The sequence below is a fragment of the Talpa europaea genome (assembly GCF_964194135.1).
Source record: "Talpa europaea genome assembly, chromosome: 15".
Lineage (NCBI taxonomy): Eukaryota > Metazoa > Chordata > Mammalia > Eulipotyphla > Talpidae > Talpa > Talpa europaea.
This window is the reverse complement of record NC_140083.1, coordinates 6062800-6084405: the sequence shown is the minus strand read 5'-3', so window position 1 is coordinate 6084405 and position 21606 is coordinate 6062800. Positions and strand designations below refer to the sequence as shown.

Genomic DNA, 21606 nt, shown 5'->3' with positions numbered 1-21606 from the left:
GAGCTCAGAGGACAGGACTTCCTCCCCAGTGGGGGGGAGAGGGGCCTGTCAGCGCCGGGTTGTCACAGCCCTGCCTGGCACGGTGAGCTGCAGCTGGATCAGGAACTGGGAGCGGGAGCCACCTTCCCTGAGGCTTCAGAATGGACCTGTGCCACCCAGGTAAGCACGGGGCGCCAGCCTCTAGGGGCGCCGGTTTCCTCTTCTGTAGAATGGGGTCATGGCAGGCTGCCCCCCAGGCTCCTGGGAGGAGGAATCGCCATGGAAACATCCATCCAAGTGGGAACGGGAGACGCCCGCAGTGGTGCTTCTGCGCCCAGGCTCGGGGCCACGCTGGGTTCAGCCGCTGAGACAGAGAGTGAAGCAAGAGAGTGAAGTGGACTGACACCTCGGAGGGGAGACAGTAAATACAGTAAATACATGGATGATATGTCAGGGGGTAACAAGCAGGACGAGGAGTAGGGTCTCAAGAGGAGACAGCATTTGAGCCGAGAAGTGAAAGCAGCAGGAAGTGATCCCGTAGCTTTCTGGGGAGACTTTTCCAGGCAGAGGAACAGAGAGTGCAGAGGCCTGGAGGTGGGGCTGACAAAGGTTGTGTGCACTAAAGACGCAGGTGGCCGTATTGGTGACTACAAGGACTGTGGGGTTGGGACAAGGCTCTGAAGCCCCTGTTTGGGCTTTGAGGATAGCTTTTTGGGGAAACTGAAGACACCGCCTAGAGCCGGTGGGGCACGCGAGGCCGAGCAGCAGATGACCATGGCTGCGGCCCGGCCCTCTGGAGGGGAGACGAGAGGAGGCTGCGTGCTTGGGAGAGGCCTGGCTGGCTGTCGGTTTCTGTGAGGCAGAGCTGTGTGTCTCAGAATGTTCTGGCATTACCTGGAATCCCAAAAGACAAGGGCTCCCCAGCCCCGATGACGTCAAACTGGTTAGCAACAGAACCCTTTTTTCAAACAAAACCTAACAGAGCAATCTGACCCCATACTCTGAGCCATCCCTCACCCCGTGGGCTCCAGGGACATGTTTCGAGAACCATCATTGTTTCCAAGGCCCTGTTATAGGTGGGTCAATGGGGACAAAAAGGGGGAGCTGGTTCTCCTGAGGCTAGAACCTCCCTACCTTCTGGCTCCCGTACAGGGCTCCCTCCCCCGCCTCCCCGCTTCTCCCGCTTTTGGGGTCAGGTGGCTCCCAGACTGCTGTAAGTGCCACTGGCAGGCAAGAGGGTCCCTCCAGGGAGCAGGGCCTGGCTCCACGTGGCTCAGGCTGGAGAAGAGGGGAGGGGCCAGAAGGGCAGTCCCCACTTTCTGCAGACGGGACTGAATGGGCTCAGCGCAGGTTGGTCCATTGGGAGATTTGAGGTCACCATTCATTGGTTCGATTCACGCACCCACCCATCCAAACACCCATCCAGCCAGCCACCCGTCCATCCGTTGGTCCTATATTTAGTCCTCTGCTGTGCAAAGCCTGTACTGTGTGATGCTGGGGACAACAATGACCTACCCCTGGGGTCAGCCCAGGGGAGATGCTGGTCCAAGATATGGGGGAGAGCAAGACAGACCTGGAGTAGGGGAGGAAGAAACTCTTTCCAGCTGGATAGGGAGCTCTGGGTAGACTTCCTGGAGGAGGTGGAGGGAAGGCGTGAAGGTCATTCCTCTGACAGCCAGACAGCATCTTAACTGCTGCTGCTCCATGGCCATGTGGCTTCCCTCTCTGAGCTCAGATTCATCCTGTGTGAGCAGATATCTGGGGGGATGAGCGGGGATTTGGAGTCAGCCAGACCAGGCTCAGGTCCCAGCTCTGCACCCCACTGCCAGTGCTTTTAAAGGACCTCTTCCTTCCATGGGCCTCAGTTTCCCAACTTGTACAATGACAGGCAGGTAGCAAACACCCTCCCCCTGCCTCCCCTTCTCTGTGGGTGTGCAATACCCGGAAGCAGGCCAGGCCCCCTCCCCCAGGGCCTGGCTTGAAGATGAGAGGTCCAAGCAGCAAAGCTCTGGTGTGACCAAAGACAGCGCTGGGCCGGTGCAGCAAGAGCACAGTTAAAAATAGAGGTCACTCAGCGCAGGGAGGAAGCCACAAGATGCACCCCCCAGGCGGGGGCTGAGGCGGGAGCAGCCCCAGCGACGCCCCTCCAGCCCCAGAGTACGTGCGCCCGCTCTGAGGGGCCTCTGCCCAGGGTCCCAGGACAGCACCCTCCTCCAGCTTGGAAAGGGGAAGCAGGCCAGCTGTCCTGAAATTGGGCTGCAGTCAGAAAGATTTCTAAAATTATGACGGGAAAGCGGAAGGACAAAGGGGAAGTAGGGAGGAGCCGCAGAGTGGGGCGGGCACCCGGGCATGCTGCTCGCCTGGGCATGGGGTGCGGAGGGCAGCACAGGCCCGGGCAGGGGTGGGCCAGCAGGCCAGGTGGGCCTGTGGGAGGTGTGGCCGCGCAGAACCAAGGAGAAGCAAACAGCCAGCAGCCGTGATATTACTGCTTTACTATCACCTGTGTTTTAACACTGTAGTTGTGAAAAATCTGTTTCCTGGGAGTCTGTGCCTAAAACACCATCACCTCCAGGCTTGGGGTCAGAAGTGACCACTCTCGGGCTGGTCCTTGTCACTCTCCCTGGACCTCAATGTCCTCAGTGCCAAAATGGGGAGAAGTCTCCACTTTTTTAATAATAAATAGGGGAAGGGCTTGGGCACCCCCTGCACTGTGCGGGGCATCAGCTCTGTCCTGTGGGTTCAGATGCACTTGACTTGTTGCTGTTTGCTGGGGACGGGACCCTGACAGGAGGGGACAGTGGAGGAGCAAGACACATGGACACACCTTCCAGGCCACAGGAGGAGAGGTGTGAGGAAAAGATGCAAACAGGTGCTGTGGGGGTGTTTCTGCACCCCCCAGGCCCCCAGTTCCCATCCATGCCTGTGCCTCTGCTTCCCCACCTCTGACATCAACTAGAAGGGAACAGCTCAGGCTGCAGGCATCTCTGCCTCCATCTTTATCTTCCGCCTATAGCTGTGGTTGGCATTTCTGTGTCAGAACCTCCAGGATCAGCATCTGTGGAGTTTTGATGGCTCGCATGGCTTCAGAAGATCAAGGTCAGAAAGGTGACCTTGGAGCCCCAAACAGGCCTGGGTGTGAAGCCCAGTTCTGCCACCTTGCAGCTGTGTTACCTTGGGCAGGTCACTTAACCTCTCTGAGCTTCAGGTACCTCATTGATAGAACGAGGTCAGAAATACCTTCCTTCAGAGCAGTGAGACAATGGGCAGGAGGCACCTGGAGCATGTGGGCTGGCACCTCGTAGGTGCTCCCCCTGTTTGGCTGGCCCATTGCGGGCAGGAGGGAGGAGACTTGCCCAGACAGAGCACAGGGCGCTGAGAAGAGGTTGGGAATGTGGATGGGAGCTACTGGGCAAAGAGGAGCAGGAAAGGCATTGGCCCAGGGGGAACGGCACGTGCAGAGGCTGCAGCGGGCGAGGGCACCGCCGCAAGTAAGGAACAGCCAGGCACTTGCCAGCGTCCAGCCAAGGCAGGAGCCGGGCCCCAAGCGAGATGAGAGGGGTCACACCAGCAGGACTGGGGGGCCAGCAAGCCGTGGATCTTCATCTCGGAGCATGCACACCTTGGGTTGAAAGGGCAGAGTGGAAGCAGGGGGACATTGGGGGGCTGCATCCTCCAGAGCAGAGCCTGTGCCAGTGAGGACAGAGGCCAAACAGAAGAGGGATAGGACCAAGGGGTGTGGAAGATACAGGGGTTGAGGGAGGTGCTGTGGAATATCTTGGGCCATTCTCAGACTTTGAGGATCAGGAAGGGGGGTCCTGTAGAGGAGAGGTTCTAGGAGCTTCCTTTTGGTCTCTGTGACATGAGATGACGGTCAGTTCATGAGGACAGGAGTGTCCGAGGCTTGGGGCAGGCTGGAGCTGCAGTGGGCTGAGATATCGCGGCCTGCAAGAGAGAGAGCAGGGGACAGTGGCCCAGGAGCTGCCCAGGACAGGGGAGTCCCACCACTCTCTCCCACCCCCCGCCCCCCGCATGCAGACCACCCACAGACCACAGTCCCCACGGTCCCCAGCAGCAGACTCCCCCGGCCCCCGCCCAAACCAGACAAACCTTCAGGACACAGTCCCAGACAACAGGAAAACCAGGGAAGGCAAACAGACAAAACAGAAAAGGCTGATCTGCCACCCCAAAGCCATCCAGAGGTAGCAGGGTCTTTCCACCATCACTCAGCTTCCCTCCCCCCAACAGAAGGTTCTGGTTCTGCTGCCTCCCCTGCTTTGTCCCTACTCATGTCTCCACCACCCACCTTCCACACCTTCCAACCCGTGCCCCCAGTGGCATATAGAACCCACTTCTCCTGGGCCACAGGCTTAGACAGAACCAAGCAAGCCAGGGTTCGGAACCCAGCACTGCTACTTCCTAGCTGTGTGACCCAGGACAAGTCACTTCATCTCTCTGAGCCTCAACCTGAAAGGGACTCACTTCAAAGCCTTGTGAAGATTAGATGACATAATTTACCTGGAGCTGCTGGCGTGGAGTAGTCGTCCTTGAGCTTAAAGATTAATGAGACTGGCTTTTCCTTTTGCCTTGCCTCCTGCCGCTCCACCCCCTGGAAGCCAGGATCTCAAAAATGCAGAGCTCAGTTACAGGGACAGAAAGGAAATCTCCCAAGAGACCACTGGGAGGATGTGGAGCAGCTCACACCCCTTCTCACGCCCAGGTGATTCCCTGCCGGGGACAGGATACCAGCTCAGGGTCATCGACTTGGCAGTGTCCCGCCGGGACCCTGACCAGGTCACCTCTCCTTTCTGAGCATCAGTGTCGGGACAAAAATTGGAAGACATGCCCCCCAATACAGTCCCCCATCTTACATAGTCAGGATATGAGGACCACCCTACCCCAGGCTCATTGTCCAGCCGCCCTTGCGGCTAGGTGGGGCCAAGTGACTACAACTGGCTGATGGGATTCAAAGCAAAAATGAAACCCACCACTTCCTGGTTGTGCAAATAAATAAGTGGACAAGCAATAGAGTAAATTAGAGCTCCAGGAAAGATGAATGCCTCCAGCAAGTAGCTTATCAAGTACCTGAGATGTGTCGGGCACTTTCTAGCTGTAGTAGCTGCAGGAGGGAGCAGAATAGAGGCAGGGCCTTCCCTTGTGAGCTGAGGTGTAATGAGCAGGCCAGAAAAGATGTCATTAACCAAGTCCATGTCAGGGAATTTGTACCCAGGGGGACTGAAGAAACATAAAGCTGGGTAGGAGGGGGGTGGAGAGAGACTGCTCCATACTGGGCAGTCAGGGAAGGCCTCTTGGAGGAGGTGACATCTGAACTGAGGAAGAGGGCAAGTCCTGAGTTTCTAGAGCCCAGCATGGCTGGAGCTGCATGATGGAGCCGAGAACGGTGGCATGAGTGGGACCCTGCTTCTCCTCTCTCCAGACCCAGCAGAGCTGAGCAGTGGGGAGACAGAGGAAATACAGAAGATTAAATGGCACCGGGAGCAGCTTCTGGAGGACATTCAGGTGGGTGCACACTCGTGGACACACATTTTCAGGTCCATACACACCTACAAATAACCCAGCACACACAGGCACCCCTCTCCACCCGCTCGTGACCCAGCCTGGGCAGAGAGCATGCCAGACTGAGACCACACCTGGCCTCAGCCCCGCCCCATGAATGTCCAGAAGTCCCAGGACTTCCACTCGTGAGCCCCACTGCCGGGACTAGCAAGAACAGGACAGCAGGGGCGGAAAGAGGCTGAGCTATGCCAAGGGTCCCCACATCTCATCCCTGGCAGCTTCTAACTCCACCCCTGTGGCACAATAAGGTATCAACCCCATGCCGGCCTCAGTTTCATCTGCCCTAAAATGTGGCCAACAGCAGTGCCTGCCCAGCAACTGACAATTCACCTATTTCTCAGCTGTCAGCTCATCTATGCTCAGGGGCCTTCAACAGGCCCTGGTCCTGATCCTGGCGCGGCGCTAGCCCCTGGGCCTTTGCACCCACTGCTCCCTCTGCCAGGGACACTCCCAAGGTCTCGTCATGGCTCTTCCTCATAAGTTCATTCTCAGCTCAAATCCACCTCCTGGTCCCAACCCCACTCCACTGTCAGTTCCGCAAAAGCTGGCCCACCATGGTCTCCCCAGCCCGATAGTCAGAGCGGAGTAGATTCTCAGTTAATACTTACAAGTGAACCCCATTTTATTTGTGGGGAAGCCTCTCCATGACTCAGCCAAGATGTCATGGACAGGAGCTGACAGGGTCCAGACAGGGTCCTAGAGCAAACCCTGGGCCCAAAAACAAGCCCCCAGGACCACCCCATCCCCAGCACCGCTTAGATCTCAGGGAGTTGCTGGGGCCTGGTCGCAGGGCAGTGATGTGCGCCTCCTGACTGGGAGACAACAAGGAGCTGTGGAAGGAGATTGGGCAGGGAAAAGGGAGGCACCAAGCTGAGCTTCAGAAAGATGGCGACCGGGTGGAGGCGGGCTTGCCGGGTGGGCTTGGCTAGAGGACAGGAGACTTTACAGCTTCAGAGGGGAGAGATGGGAAAGCAGGATACAGAAAGGGGCAAGAGGGGAGACATGGGGACTGCCTCCCCCAAGACAGGAGCAGGTAGGGAACTGGGTGCAGACAGAGGTGCTGAGCTGACTTGGGATTCTGAGCACAGGGCGCGAGGCGTCTAGGGAGGGCTGTTGGGAGGCGTTTCCTCGGTGGCGGCTCAGGTCAGAGCCCTGGGAGTCGTGCCCAGGGCTGGGAGTGGCTGTGTGGGAGAGCGAAGCCCTTTTGCCCCTCTGGCCCTGACTCTCCCCTCCGCCATCCACAGAAGCTGAAGGATGAGATCGCAGATGTGTTTGCACAAATCGACTGCTTCGAGAGCGCGGAGGAGAGGTGAGGGCCCAGGGAGCAGTGCGGCGGCTTCCCAAGGATGCCCTGCCATGAGTGGGCAAGGCCTGGGCTCTGGTGAAGTCAGAGAGTGGAGCCCGGAGGAGGAGGCTGCAGCAGTGAGATAGGAAGAGGGTGGCCGGGACCATCCACGGTCTGGTCTGGGCCTTGCCTCCCGACAGGCCCCAATCGAGCAACAAGGCCGTCCTCACAGCCACTCCAACCCACGTCTCTCCCAACCCACCAGCACCTGACCAGTCGCTGGCCAGAGCATCCTGGAGTGAGCCGTGGGGGCGGAGGGATCCAAGCCCTGAGGACAGGGAGCACAGATGGGGAGGCCAAGGGCCCCATGGAGACAGGACCTGGGCCCATGGCAGTGGGAGACTGGTCCACCTCACCCCACCCACAGCAGCGCCCACCCTGCCTTTTCGATGGGAAGGCTCTCGCTGGCTGTGAGAACTGGGGCTGGCCCCTCCCCTCTCTGGGCCTTGTTTTCTCACAAATACAGTAAGAAGCTTGGGTCCTACCTGATCCCCCAGGGCCCCGGGGCACTGACTCCTGTGTAGGGTGTCCCTGGAAATCCTCACCTCCCACCCCACCACCCTTACTTCTCAGAAACCTCTAATGTCCACCTTTCCAGCCCCACATAAATGGGCTTGCACACACGTCCACACACTTGGCCCTGTGTCCCCAGACTCCCTGCTTGGGTCCCCACAATGCCGTGGCCTTTACAGAGCACTGACCAGCAGCCATTTTCAGTGCTTTGAACTCCCAACCATCTTGAGAGGGAGGCAGCTGGTGGTATTGGCCCCATTTTACAGATGAGGAAACTGAGGCCAGGAGAGGAAGTGACTGGGCCAAAGTGTGTCCTCCAGGCAGCAGTGGAGGGATTTGCCCCAGAGACTGTGCTCTCACCCAGCCTCCCAAGTCTCTGCACCCCCACCCCAGCACAGGGGTCCCCTGAAAGCTCCTCCTGGAGCAATTCTGCACAGACCCTCATACATAGCTCCACCCCCGCCCAAGGCCATGGCTTTGGGTGCTGGGCCCATGTAGCTCATAGTCTCAGGGAATTTCCACGCAGGGCCTGGGGACCCCACTTGGAAGCCCTCTCACTTAAGGAAGGGCCCCTGGGGACTGGAGGGGGTGCCCTGGGGCAGCCCGGGCTGACGTGGTGTGTCTGTAGCCGGATGGCCCAGAAGGAGAAGGAGCTGTGCATAGGACGCAAGAAGTTCAACATGGACCCCATGAAGGTATGCAGTTGCGGGAGGGCCCCTGGGTCAGGCAAGCTGCATGGGGGCAGCTTCACGCTGGCCCACCCTGCCAGCGAGGACGCTGAGGCCTAGCCAGGCTGGGCACCATGTCCGGAGCCTCACAGCCTGCCACGGGCGAGCCCGTCACCCCCCCCCCTCCACCGGGCACAATGAGCTGGAGCCAGGAGGAGAGGGTGGGGTCTCAGCGGCCGTGGACTTGGCACCCCTTGGCTCTGGGGCTATTTCCTGCCCTTGAGTGGCGCTTTAGACAGCAGAGCCCTTGGATTCCGGGACTCAGCCTGCAGAAGTTTCTTCCGGACCGTCCCCTGAGCTGGGGAGCCAGTCCTGGGGCGCTGAGGGCTCAGGGCAAGGCCACTGCTCTCCCCTGGCAGCCCTCCCCCATCCTGCCCCCACCGGCCTGGGTGCCACCCCAGCTCCCACCCCCACCCAGCTGGCTGGCAGCTGGGCTCCTTCCTGCAGGACAGGGAAGACCAGGGGAAACCACAGCTGACACCACAGAGGGTGGTTCATTGCAGGAACCCCATCCGCCTTGCATGCTTCCAGTGATGGGGTACTGACTACCTCACAAAAGTAGCTTTGATTAAGAAGAGAATGGAGCTTTCCAGAACAGACTGTCAGTGCCGGAATGCTGGACCCCCGGGCTCTGGCCACTGGGGCTCCTTCCTGCTCCTCCCAGGCTGGCTGCTGTGCAGGGGTGAGGGGTGGGCATTTCTCATGGGCTCTGTGTATGACCCCCAGGGCATCCAGTATCTCACTGAGCACAAGCTGCTGAGCCCAAATGTCCAGGACATCGCCCAGTTCCTGCACAAGGGCGAGGGCCTCAACAAGACGGCCATCGGCATCTACTTAGGGGAAAGGTAAGGGGGTGGGGCTGAGGGAGGCAGGGAAGAAGGATGAGCAGGTGTGCACACACGTGTGTGTGTGTGTGTGTGTGTGTGTGTGCGCGCGTGCGTGCGTGCGTGCGCTCGCAGACGAGTGAGTTAGGTTCAGAGTGTCATCACTTCTGGGACCTGAGGGAGCAAACTGATCACTCCTGTAGATTCTGAACCAAAACTTTTCTACCTTCCTTCCTTCCTCTCAAAAACAGATATTTTTAGTATCTACTGTGCCAGGCACTGTTCTAAGCCCTGGATTTACAGCAGTAAACAAGACAGACAAAACCCTGCCTAGGGGAGGTACATTCTGTGAGAATAGGTCCCAAAATAAGGAAACTCTGTCAGAAACGTCTAAACTCTATGGAGTACACCCCTCTCCCAGTCTCCCAGAGGATACCTGCTCTTGAGCGCGCAAGGGATGCAGGTGACAAGAAAGCAGTGCATCCTGGTTTAAGAGCAGGGCAGAAGGAGGAAATGTGGGTGAACAAGGTTGAGGTCACTGGGGCTTGGGAAGGTCAAATGCCTTGAAGGGGGTCACTCAGGCGGGCAGTGACAGGGGAAGGAGGTGACCCTGGGCCAGGCCTCTCCAAAGCCAGAGCTATGCTGGTGAGCTGGGGGGTGCGTGGGGGTCTGCTTGGGTGTGGGAGGACCTAGGTGTGCACCTTGGAGGGAGGGGGGAGTGAACAGATGTCAGACAGATGTGAGAAGCCCAGACTATGGCTGGAGCCAGCGGATGGATGTCTGTCCCACCTCAACCCCCTCTCCTCCTGCCACCTCAACCCCCTCCAGGAGCTGGTCCCAGCAAGGTGCCAAATGTACCGCTCCTCCCTTCCACCCCTTCCCCAGGGACCCCTTTAACCTGCAGGTGCTCCAGGCCTTTGTGGACTGCCACGAGTTCGCCAACCTCAACCTCGTCCAGGCCCTCAGGTGAGTGATCCTGGGGCAGGGCCAAGCTCACGAGGGTGGCACAGTCAGGGGTTTGGGAGCAGACAGAGGCCCCCCATGGGCTGAGGTGGGCTGGGCTGCAGGCACTGCTAGGGCTCTGGTGGGCTGGGGGAGCGCATGCTCAACCCCTGGATGTGCGAGAAGGCATTTCCTGGCTGCCCTGCAGGGTCAGTGCTGGCCAGCACTTTGCTCCAGGGCCCCCTGAGAGCCCCACATCCCACTCAGCCCTGTTGCTCTCCCAGGCAGTTCTTGTGGAGCTTCCGGCTGCCGGGCGAGGCCCAGAAGATCGATCGGATGATGGAGACCTTTGCCACCCGATACTGCCTCTGCAACCCGGGTGTCTTCCAGTCCACAGGTGCCAGGGTGGGGTGGGGCCTGGGATCTGGGACCCCTTCAGCACTGCCAGGCCCAGATCTGTGCCACAAGGATCCATGGCCACCCCACTCCCTCAGGCTTCCCCAAACACCCAGACGCTGGGATTTCAGGTCCCTTCATGAACCCTCACTGAACACAACTCCATGCCAGGCCCGCTGCTAGGGGCATGTTGGGCAGAACCGCCTCAGCACACGATCCGTGGGTGAAGAATCAGAAATGATGGTGCAGGGAGGCAGGCATGGGGAGTCAACATGTCCAGGATAGCTTCCCAGAGTCAGTAGGGTCTAGGAGGAGTTTTGAAGTAGGAGTTCTCTAGTAGGTTAAGGGGAAAGAGGGCTTTTGGACAGGAGTTCTAGTTTGAGAAAAGACTCAGAAGCATGAAGCAGGATGGAGGGGGCCAAAGGGTAAGCTATCAACAAAGGTCAGTCTCCCATACCTTCCCATTGCGGTGGACAGAGGCCATCGTGGCGGACTTATCCTGGCCTCTTCTCTGGATCTGAAGTGACCATGGGGACATGAACCAATCCCACTAATTGAGCAACGCCTAGGTGCCAAGCACTTTGCCGGTGAAAAGTCATTTGATCCTTAAATCAACGCTGAGAGGTTGGCACTATCCTTAGCACCCCACTTCTTAGCTGTGGGTCCCTGAGCAAGCCCCATAGAGCCTTTGCCCTGCTTTGTGGTTAAGTGTGAATTTGGGGTTTGATGTTTTGCTATCTGTCAGCTCCCCAAATCTACACATCCCACAAGGGCATGGCCATATCAGTTTCACTGGTGAACCCCCAGCCCAAGCATAAGTAGGCGCTCAGTAAACACCGGTGAGAAGAGAGGAATTCCAAAGCACCAAATCTGAATCACAGTCCAACTGCTTAATCTTGTGACATGTAACTTAACCTCCGGTGCCCCGTGTGCCCTTCCACAAAATGGGCAACGGCGCCTGCCCCCTGGGGCTGTCATGAGGATATGAGTAGCTCAGGTACCATTGTCATCAGAGGCACAGTTGTCGGTGTTCTGGAACCTGAAGCTACTTCCAGGATAAACCTCCTGACATCAAGGTGGGGAAGCTGAGGCTCAGGGCAGTCACTGCTTCCCAGGGTCCGTCAGGGAGTTGGGGACACAGCAGGACTCCTTACCTCTGGCTCCAGGGCCTAGAAACCTCAGGAAAGGCCCAGAGCAGCCGTGGCCCCTCCCACGGGCTCCACCCCGCCTCCAGCCCATGGAGTCTGCATAGTGGAGCAGGGACTGGGCGGCAGGAGCCCCTCACCGCCTGCATGATTCCCCCGCAGCCCGGGACTGAGCCCCGGAGCAGTGCTGCCGACAATGAGTGTTCTCCAAGCTCCGAGGAGGCAGAGAACAGAGTGGGCAGAGGGGCTGGACGGCTCAGTGGGGAGGAGGCTGGAGCTGGAGCTAAGGAGAAAGAGGGTTGAAACGGGCAGAGAAGGGAAGGGCCAGCCCGCCTGGCAGGGGCCTGGTGCGGGCAGAAGTGCAGGCGGGGCACACATGAAGGGCAGCGACGTGACTGCTGGAGTTAGCTGGGAGCGGGAGCCCAGCCAGAGCAGGTGAAGCCAGGTCCAGGGCCCAGCCGGGAGGCCCGGCCACCAGGGTCGTGGACAGCTGGCTCTTGGTGCCCTCAGGGATTGGGGCAGAGAAGGGGGCGACCAGGGCCAGGAGGTGACCCACATCCCACCCCACAGACACCTGCTACGTCCTGTCCTTCTCCATCATCATGCTCAACACCAGCCTCCACAACCCCAACGTCAAGGACAAGACGCCCTTTGAACGCTTCGTGTCCATGAACCGCGGCATCAACAACGGCAGCGACCTGCCCGAGGAGCAGCTGCGGGTAAGAGGGGCGGTGACCCAGCTGCCCAGCCACCCCGCCTTCCGGGAGGGGCTGTCCCTGGAGTGACAGCCCACGGGGGTTCTCTGAGAGACCCCTCCAGGAGGGGCTGTGCTGAGGGCCACCCGGTCTGGTGAGGTATTGAGTCCAACCACCTCAAAAGAGGTTGTCCCGGAAATGGGCCTTCCCCTGTATCCCCGTTTTAAGAACGGGGTGATGAGCCACCCGGGAGGTCAGCCTTTGGGGAACTCTGGGTACCCATCACTCCCAGCTTCCACAAGGAGCGCCCCAGTCCATGTCTTGGAACCCCACCTCCTAGACTCTCTGCACACAGAGCTGAAAGCCCTCAGAGCCCAGGCTCTTCCGAGAGGACACTGGAGTCTCCCAGCAATTAAGCCAGGCAGGATGCAGGCCCCCGTCTCCTCGGCAGGCAGCCCCCGGCCCCAGCCACACTGCACCAGGCCCTGGGCCCAACTCGGCACCACGTCCGACCGGAGGGGCAGAAGGGGTACGAACTCCACCCTCCAGGCCCAGCGCCCTGTGTATCTCCTTCTGCACAAGTCCAGGGGGCACCTGGGTCTGGGAAGACTCTGGGGGCCACCCCTTTGCCCACCTCCCTCCTCGGACCCCAGAGAAGTTTTTCTCGAGAGGGCAGGACAGACGAGGGCTGGAGAGTGGCTTAGAGCCCAGGTCAAGTCCCACCTCCCGCTGACCCGCTGGGTGACCCAGGCACCCACCCTCTCCAAACCACCGTGCCGCCCCCAGCGGGGTGCGGGGGGCCAATATCAGAGCTGCTGAGGGTCACAGTTTTTAAAAATGTGGAGGGCAGAGGCCACGCCAGGCACAGAGCACAGACTGCACAGCGGCTGGTTCCTGTGAAGAGTAATGGGTATTAGTTTAAAATCCCAACACTTAGGAAGAGCAAAGGCAACCATCGGAGAACTGGAGCCCCTTCTCTTTGGGGTGCAGGGGGGCTGGGCACCTGGTCACAGGAAACGAGCTAAGGACATTGCCAGCCTCGCCCCCATCTCCCAGGAGCCGCGCCACCGCCGGCAGCCCGTGCGCTCGGCCGCAGCGCCCTCCTTATATATTTTTCCCAATTCAAGGCTTTTGTTAATAACAATGAGCTGCATTTGTACAGAGCTTGTAACTTTCTTCTCACGGGGCTTCGGGTCTATTATCTCAATTTAGCTTCAAATGCTGCCTGGGAGGTCTGGGAAGGGTTTATTGTGCTTGCTGCCTGGAGAGGTGGGAATGGGGGGTGAAGGGGGCAGAGAACAGAGCCAGAGAGTCCAGTCACAGCTCCTCCAAGGCCTGCTCCCACTTTCTGGGTGTGTGACATTGGGTAGCTGGCTTGACCTCTCTGATCCCCCAGTGCATAGGATTAGTGGAGAAATATAAGGTGTTTCGCCAAGTGCCTGGGGTGGTTGGAGTGGCTGATTAATCCAGAAGCTTCCAAGGTACAAAGAGTTTGCCCTCAGGGCCTCCACGGGGATCTGCTGGCTACAGGGTCTCCTCTCTGGGCCTCATCTTCCCCAAGTGTCAAGCAAGGACGTGGTCTCAAGCACCTTCAGATACTCAAAGCTGGGATTCCAGCCTGGGTCCTGCCGAGGTCCTATAAAGCCTTTTTAGGGGGCTGATTTAAGGAAATTTAACTCACACAGATTCAGGACCTAGAAGGTCACCCTGCAAGTGCAAAGACAGCAGATTTCACAGAGATGCATGGTGGGAGTGGGGGGCCACTGCACTTGCCCTGGCCATCCTGCTCTGCCCTTCAATCCCAGCTCTGCCCTGACGTGTGCCTTTGACCTCTGCAAAGTAGGCAGAGGACACCAGCCTCACGACCTCACATAGTCCTCCAAAGACAAAGAGATAATGCACCTGGCAGGTACCCTAGAATGCTGAGGGAGCCACTCACCTGGAGAGCTGCCCAGAGGGGGAGTGAGCGTGGAGGGGGGAAGGAAGGGAGAGGACAAGTAGGGCTCTGAGGCCTGGCGTCTAGCGGTTCTGAGCCCCTGGGAGAGGAATGAGCCTTGAATTCAAGGCATCTTCTGTGCCTGCGGCCCCAGACCTTCTGGGTCCTGGCCCAAGTGTCTCCAAGCACAGAGCCTAGTTCTGGGCAATGTTCTCATTAAGTCCCGAGAACGGTAGGCAGCGGGTACCATCCCCCCTTGACAAGCGAGGGCAAGTGAGCTCCAGAAGAGCTGGCCGGGGGTCTCAAAGTTTGTGAGGAGTTCAGATCCCAGCCCGGGTCTGACTCCAGGCCCTTTCTCCCTGCAAAGACCAGAGGGCAAGATTTGGGGACGAAGGACTTGGCTGTGTTTCCTAGGTGCTGGTGGCTTCCTGGCAAGAGGAATCTCAGCTAAAAATTGGGAATCAGTGTGGCCTCAGATGGGTCAGCTTCAGGCATGGCTAGATTCAGGGACTCAGTGAGCTTAGGCCTCAAGCCCACCTCTCCACCTCACAGCTACCCTCTCCTCCATGATGCTATCCTCTTAAATAGGCGGTCCCCAAATTGTGGGGAGACACCTGGGCAGTTCCAGGCTTCCATCCTGCTAAGAAGCTTAAACTAAAGTCCCAGAATTAAGATTTATTGGCTGACTTGGGTCACATGTATCCCTCTGAATCAGTCCCTGATTAGCCAGCTGTGAGTCCTTCACCCCCTCCTGGTGCCAGTTGGGGGAAGTGAAGGAGGGTGTCAACCCTCCCCCACCAGGCACCTGGACAGAGAGGAAGAGGGTGGTGATTCCCCAGAAGAAAGCCAAGGAGGCGAGGGACAGATGCAAGGCCAGCACCTAGCGGAAAGCAAGCGCTGTATTTCTGGTCACAGCCACACAGCTGGAAAAGGCCCAGTGGCTTGGTGGTGATAGGTGTGGGGGTGTTTTCTTATGGTGAGGCGAGAGAGTGGAACTGTTTTTTTTATAAGGTACAGGAAATGTGGGTAAAGTGAGCTGTTTTCTTTGTCGGGGCAGAATGTGAATGTGCAGGCTGATAAGGCACATGCAGAAGCTTTTGGGGCCACTGAGGGTGTTGTGGAGGCCTAGGCGCCCTTCTACCCCCCACCCCCCTTGCAAATATTTGTCTGGTTTGACAGCTTTTCTGACAGGGCTCTCCGCTTCAGCCCTTGCTCCCCAGGCAGTGCCTTTCGGGGATCCCCAGGGCCAGGCTGGGTCTGGGTGAGAGGCCAGCAGGTCTCCTGCTGCTGCCAGTTGCAAGGGCTTCAATGAGAGAATGGGGTCCCTGCTCCTCCCCATGCCAGATCCTCAGCCAGCGGGGCCCGGGACCCTGGTGCCTGACATCAGAAGTCAGCTCTGTCCAGTCCAGGGAAACCTTCCGCCTGCCACCCGTGCTGGACCCCGAGCTCTTAAGGCAAAAAGAGCCTTGATAAACCAGCAAACCCCATTTCTAAAACTTTGGGGAAATCAAACACTTGTGACATTTTCATTTAAAATCTGGAGGAAAGCCTCTGAACAGCAGCGCACACAAATGCAGCAAAAAGAAATGATTTAATCACCTGAGAGCGGAGACCCAGCATTGTCTGGTTTTAATAAGCAGAAATGAAGGTTTAGCGTGTTTTTCCAGACACTTAGAAACCTGGGCTGGTTGTGCGTGGAGCACGTGCCCCACACAGGGTGGGGATCAGAGAGATCACACTGGGTGAGCTGCCAGGGATCAGCAACTTGCCCTTGGTGAGGTCCCAGCCCTGACTTGCTTACCCCTGGGGACGAGGGCCTCATTGTCCCACAGGGTTGCCCCTCTGTATGTCAGCTGCACTGTTAGGAAATCCTCCAAGAAGCTGTCCTCAGGAGCTCCCCACCCCCCAATCAGAGCCCACCCAGCACAGGCCTCTGCCCTCTGTCTGAGAGGGCCTTTGAGCGCCAGGTCAGGGACCTTGAGCCTCTCCTTCAGCCAGCTCTCTGCTCTCTGCAGACCCCCGGCCCTCAGTGGTTCCTCTTCGTCCCCAGGGTACACCTGACGTCTCTCCCTATTGCACCTAAACAGAGGAGGGGGCCCTTGCCCCTATGGGTGCTGCCAGAGGGGGCCCTGGCCCTGGCTGCTCTGCTCCAGAGCGCCTGCGTGTGCGCCTGTGCGTGAGTGCCCACGCAGGTGAACGTGTGGACTGCTGGTCCCGGCGGGCGCCCTGGTCACCAGCACCCTCAGCCACAGGAATGATCATCCGGCCCCAGGAGCAGCGCTGGGTAGCGGTGGGGGAGGGGACAGTGCTCCCTTGGCTTGGGGAGAGGGCTCCAAGCCCTGGTAGTTCATGTCTCCCCCAGAGCCTCGGCAGGTCGGCCTTGCACTCTCCATTTTTTGGATGATGACATGGCAGCCTGAAGGGGTAAGGGGCATGCCAGGGCCACCAGCCTTCCAGCACCGGGCGGGGTCTGACCCAGAAGCCTTGGCACCCCAGCCGGTGTTCTTGTCCTGCATGCGTTTTCATGCCTGGGGTGTCTGGGGGTGCCACCCGCACAGTCAGAAGAGTTGCCTACCTGCTTTAGGCATTGGGGGGCCTGAGGATGAGCAGCAGGCCGGCCTCCCCGCCCTACAGCAGAGCAGGGGAGCATGTAGCATGGGGGCGAGGGGCCTGGGGCAGCCAGGGAGGGTCTCATCGAGGAGGCTGGGGATCAACAAGGAGCTCACGGGAGGGAGATTCTGCCCCAGGGAGAGGGACCCACCCAAGGCCATTCAGGCCAGTCGGGCCCAGGCCCCAGACCAGTGGACGGCCCAGCCAGGCCCTCCCTCCCTCCCCCGACAGAACCTCTTCGACAGCATCAAGAGCGAGCCCTTCTCCATCCCTGAGGACGACGGCAACGACCTCACCCACACCTTCTTCAACCCCGACCGCGAGGGCTGGCTGCTCAAGCTGGGTGAGCACGGGCACAAGCCGGCACTGACACGGCACGCGCTGGCACTGACATGCAGCCCCGGGTGCTGCAGGCCCCGGGCACCTGACCCCAGCACAGCGCTCACCTGCCCCATGCTTCCATCTGTCTGGAATGGAGGGCACGGGGAGGGGGGGACGGGGGGGGGCGGGGGGGACGGGGGGGGGGGAGGAGGGAAGCAGGATGCAGGTAGTCTGTGCAGGGGAGGGAGGAGGAGAGGCTGGCGGGTCACAGGCAGACCCTGTGGCTGCAGGTCCGGCTCTTGCTGGGGGCGCTGAGGAAGGCCAGGCGCGAGGCTGGGCAGCTGCCTGAGCTCACATACCAGCAAGCAAGCGGCAGCTGCGGTGGTGTCCCTGGAGCAGGGCGGGGGGGACAGGATGTGGCTCTGGGGAGCCTTCCTCGGCATAAGCAGGGCATAGGGGTGTCTCAGGCCTGCAGAGGGGCTGGGGGTAGCTGCTGCGGTGGCTGCAAACTCTGGCGGCAAAGACACCTGCACCTGCACCTACGTACACTGCTGGATGCCTCCCCCACGGGCAGGGGAGCCCGGTTAGGCACGGGACTTCTGCCCGGTGTTGAGCAGGGCCTCTGCCTGGGGTGCACCCCAGCCCTCTCCATGCCCACAGGCCTGTCTGTCCTCTTCCCACCTCCAGCCTCCTCGGCTGCCCAGCCCACAGCTCTCGTCCCCGGGAGCCTCTCGGTCACAGACCCCAGCTCCTCCCCACACTGGCTGCTCAGGCTCCTCAGCCCGTGTGCACAGGCATGAAATGGGGCAACAGTCACTGGGAGGGCTTGCTGTGGGCGCCAGACCTGGACATCAGGCTCGAATCTCAGCTCAGCAGTGGGATGTTGGGCACCTGCCCTAGGCGCTGGCCCCGCCTCCGCATCAGTAAAATGGGCTAATCATAGCCCCCCTCATGGTGGCGGCAACTAATGCATGGATGTTTTTGACCACTTGCATTGCCTGCAAACAAAACATGAAAGGTTTAGCAGGTGCCAGGCAGGGAGCAGGCGGAGGGAGTGGCAGGGGTGTGCAGGGACTGACCAGTGTCCGTTCCGAGACCTGATCTTGGAGGAGCCTTGAATGCCAGATGAAAGAGCCAGGGAAAGCCCAGGGGTGACAGAGCCTCTGTGGTTTCAGCGTGAGAAAGGGATAGATGTGGCACGGCGTGGCAGGGAGGGAGCAGGGGCTGATGTGGCTGCCGGCCTCCCGCAGGGGGCCGCGTGAAGACGTGGAAACGGCGCTGGTTCATCCTGACAGACAACTGCCTCTACTACTTCGAGTTCACCACGGTGAGCCTGGGGCTCCAGAGCCTGCCCCCCCACATCCTTCCAGGATCCCACTAACAGAGCGTGGGGCCCCTTGGAAACCACCCTGTCCACCTCTGTGCCCATTTTACAGATGGGGAACTTGAGCTTCTAAGAAGCGGAGGGGAGGGGCCAAGGCCCAAGGGAAAGCAGGCTGAGGGGGGGTCTCTTGCCCCTCACCCTGTGCTCCACACAGTGCTCCTCACCCCCTCCAGGGCTAGACAGAGTCTGGGTTTGGGGAGCCCCAACAGCTCACTTCCTGTCCTTTGTGGGTGCTGACCTTCCCTCCCGTTTCCCCGCAGGACAAGGAGCCGCGGGGCATCATACCTCTTGAGAACCTCTCTGTGCAGAAGGTGGATGACCCCAAGAAGCCAGTATGTATCTGGGTATGGGGCCAGCACCAGGGCGACTAGAAGGGCTTCCTAAACAAGGGGGCACAGCAGCTGGGCTGGGTGATCAGGAGCCTGCCCCCCTCCTGCGTGGCTGGGCCGTGGACCCTGGGGGCAGGGCAGGGTCATCAGAAGGGCAGGACCTCATGGTCAGATCCTGCCTGTGACAGGGCTCAGTGGCCTTCAGTGTTCTTTTCGGAGCCTCAGTTTCCCTATCTGTCAACTGGAAATTTGGGGGACATGCTGGATTGGGGTAGAGCCTGGCATGTAGTGGGTTCTCTTTTCCCTGGGCAGTCTGTGTCCTGTTGCTGGTCAGGTCTTGCCCAGCGCAGAGCCCTCCCTCCCACCCACCTCACCCGGCCTCTCCCCACAGTTCTGCCTGGAGCTCTACAACCCCGAGAGCCGCGGCCAGAAGATAAAGGCCTGCAAGACCGACGGGGACGGCAAGGTAGTGGAGGGCAAGCATGCGTCCTACCGGATCTCTGCCACCAGCGCCGACGAGCGGGACCAGTGGATCGAGGCCATCCGGTGAGGAGGGAGCCGGCGGGACGGGCCTCCTGTCTGTCCGGAAGCCTCTGCTTCTCACGCGGCCACATCTGCTTGTCTGTGGAGGGGCTAACCCCAGGATCTCCATCCTTGCTCTGACATGCAGATCCCTCCCACCTAAGTTCCCTGAGCACCGAGTGCCAGCCCTGTGCCAGGCCCGGGACGCAGGGGATTGGGTGCTGATTTCCTGGGGCTGCTAGGGGATCTGGCGAGAGGAGTATGCTGAGCTCTTTGCCTAGTGTTGGCGCTGCGAGTGCCCACGGCTGGTGTTCTTGTTAGCCTCTGTCTCGGAAGCGCGGGGAAGAGCTGGTGGGGGTAGAGGGAAGGCTCCCGGGTGGAAGGGCAGGTGGAAGGGCATGGACAGGCAGGTGAGAGGCACATCAGGCCACCTGAGAAACACCCAAGTCCTGGTGGCCGGTGCTGGGCAGCAGGGGCCAGGCAGTGGCAGGCCGGGCAGTGTGGGGGCCAAGCAGTGGGGGAGGTGGCTGCAGAGGATGGCCAGGCCTCTGTCACCATGGCAACGAACTTGCACCATGGACCAGAAACAGGGACAGGGTATGGCCAGGTGAGAAAGACCCATGTTGGGATTGGTTTTGAGGTGCCAAGATGGGCGGCAAAGGGACAGGTAGAGGTGAGCCAGGTGAGGGGCAGGAGGACACCCTTCACTCTGAGACTTGGGCAGACATGCGTGAGGTCCAGAAGGAGAACATGGCTGGTGGCTGGGCCGGGCATGCCTGGGGCTTGCAGACCTTTGCCCTCAGACTTCAGAGCAGCCCTGTGAGGCCTCCACACCAAGCTCATTGCTACCTCCAGCTTACCCACAGGGAAACTGAGGCCCAGAGAGGGCGGGGCTTGCTGAGAGCCACACAACCAGTGGGGGCAGCGCCGGGCCCACAAGCTGGGCTGCCGGCTGCTCCTGGCTCTTCCCTCCTCCTTTGGGAGTCTGGTGGGGGTCTGAAGAGGGCCCAGGGGCATCTGGGGACAGAATTCCCAAGGCTTTTCTAGTCTCGCCCTCTCACACCAGCGACACTGGACTTGCTCTTGCTAGGTCCTTGTTGGGGCCACCTGGCCAGGCCCCTGCAGTGGAACAGGCTGACCCCTGCAGAGGAGATCTGTACCCCATTATAGGCTCTGGAGACAAGACAGCCCCTGACAGTCGACTCAGCCCTGAGCCTTTGCACCCACTCTCGTTCCAGAGCCAGCATCACCCGCGTGCCCGTCTATGACCTGGTCTCTGCTCGGAAGAAGAAGATTGCCAACAAGCAGTGAGCTTCCAGGATGTGGTGCTGGGGCCACAAGTTGGAACCCCAAGACCTGTGGTACCTGGAGACCCGCCTCCCACCCCCCAGCACACCCTTTCCTGGCTTAGGGATATCCTCCCCCTCCCCGTGTTACCTCAGGCTGACAGGAGTGGGGAGGCGGCGCTCAGGAGGGTGGATGGGACCCTTCCAAGGGTTCAGAGCTGGAGTGAGGTCCCCAGCTAGCCCCTGTCCCAAATCCACTGCAGGAAGGGACAAGGAGGCTGGTGAAGAGACAGCAGCCCCGCGGCCCAGACCCTGTCCTCTCAAGGCCTCAGTTTCTTCTCCTGTTCCCCCTGCACTCTGAAACGTCATCAGCCTTCAAGGGCAGGGGTGATGCCATGCGTCTTCCTTCTGGGACTTTCTCTAGCAGCTACTCCCTGGTCCTCAGCTGGGACTTGGCCCCCTTGCCTGGGGGACACACATAACTCAGAACCACAGGTAGAACTGCCAGGACCCCCAGACTGGGAGTCCAGGCCCCAAGTCTCAGTCGGTTTCAACTCCAACATGCTGTGCGTCCTCAGCCAAGTCACACTCCCTCTCTGGTCCGTGGGAACCTGCAGCGTTGGGTAGAAATTCTTGGCCACTTCTGTCTCGGTGCTCCCCGGGTGACAGTAGGCACAGCCCCATCCCAGGAGCTGGCTCTTCCCTCTCGCTGAAGGACAAGATGCGCTGGGTCTCCCCACGGCGTGTGTGACTGCAGGACGCCTGCACTCACCTACTGAGCCAAAGCGGGCTCTGGACTGAAGGCTGCTAAGGAGACAAGAGCGGAATGGGCCCCACTCTAAATGATATCCATTTTGGATGTGGGGTGGGTGGCAAGTGGGGCTTCCCCAGCACATGGCAGAGAGCACCCCAGACAGTGTACCCAAGCGGGAGGGTGTACAGCCGAGAAGTCAAGAAGAGAGTTTCATGGCCACAGAGAGGACTGCCAAGAGGTGGTAGCCCAGTCAATGAGGAACACGAAGTTTGTGGCAGTCTCCGCCATGGCCTCCCTGCCAGGGCACTGCCCGGGGCGCTACG

The 21606-nt window shown here is 59.6% G+C and overlaps 1 protein-coding gene across 1 annotated transcript; it reads left to right on the top strand.

Annotated features, from left to right (window-relative positions):
* Positions 1-137: 137 nt before the first annotated feature.
* Positions 138-20554, top strand: CYTH4 (cytohesin 4; the record flags this gene model as incomplete). Its single annotated transcript, XM_084255088.1, has 13 exons — positions 138-159; positions 5414-5496; positions 6798-6862; positions 8040-8106; positions 8866-8984; positions 9849-9929; positions 10190-10302; positions 12017-12165; positions 16919-17030; positions 18259-18335; positions 18653-18724; positions 19113-19267; positions 20482-20554. The coding sequence occupies exons 1-13, from the start codon at positions 141-143 to the stop codon at positions 20552-20554; spliced, it is 1185 nt and encodes a 394-aa protein (XP_084111214.1). The 5' UTR covers positions 138-140.
* Between the last annotated feature and the right edge of the window lie 1052 nt (positions 20555-21606).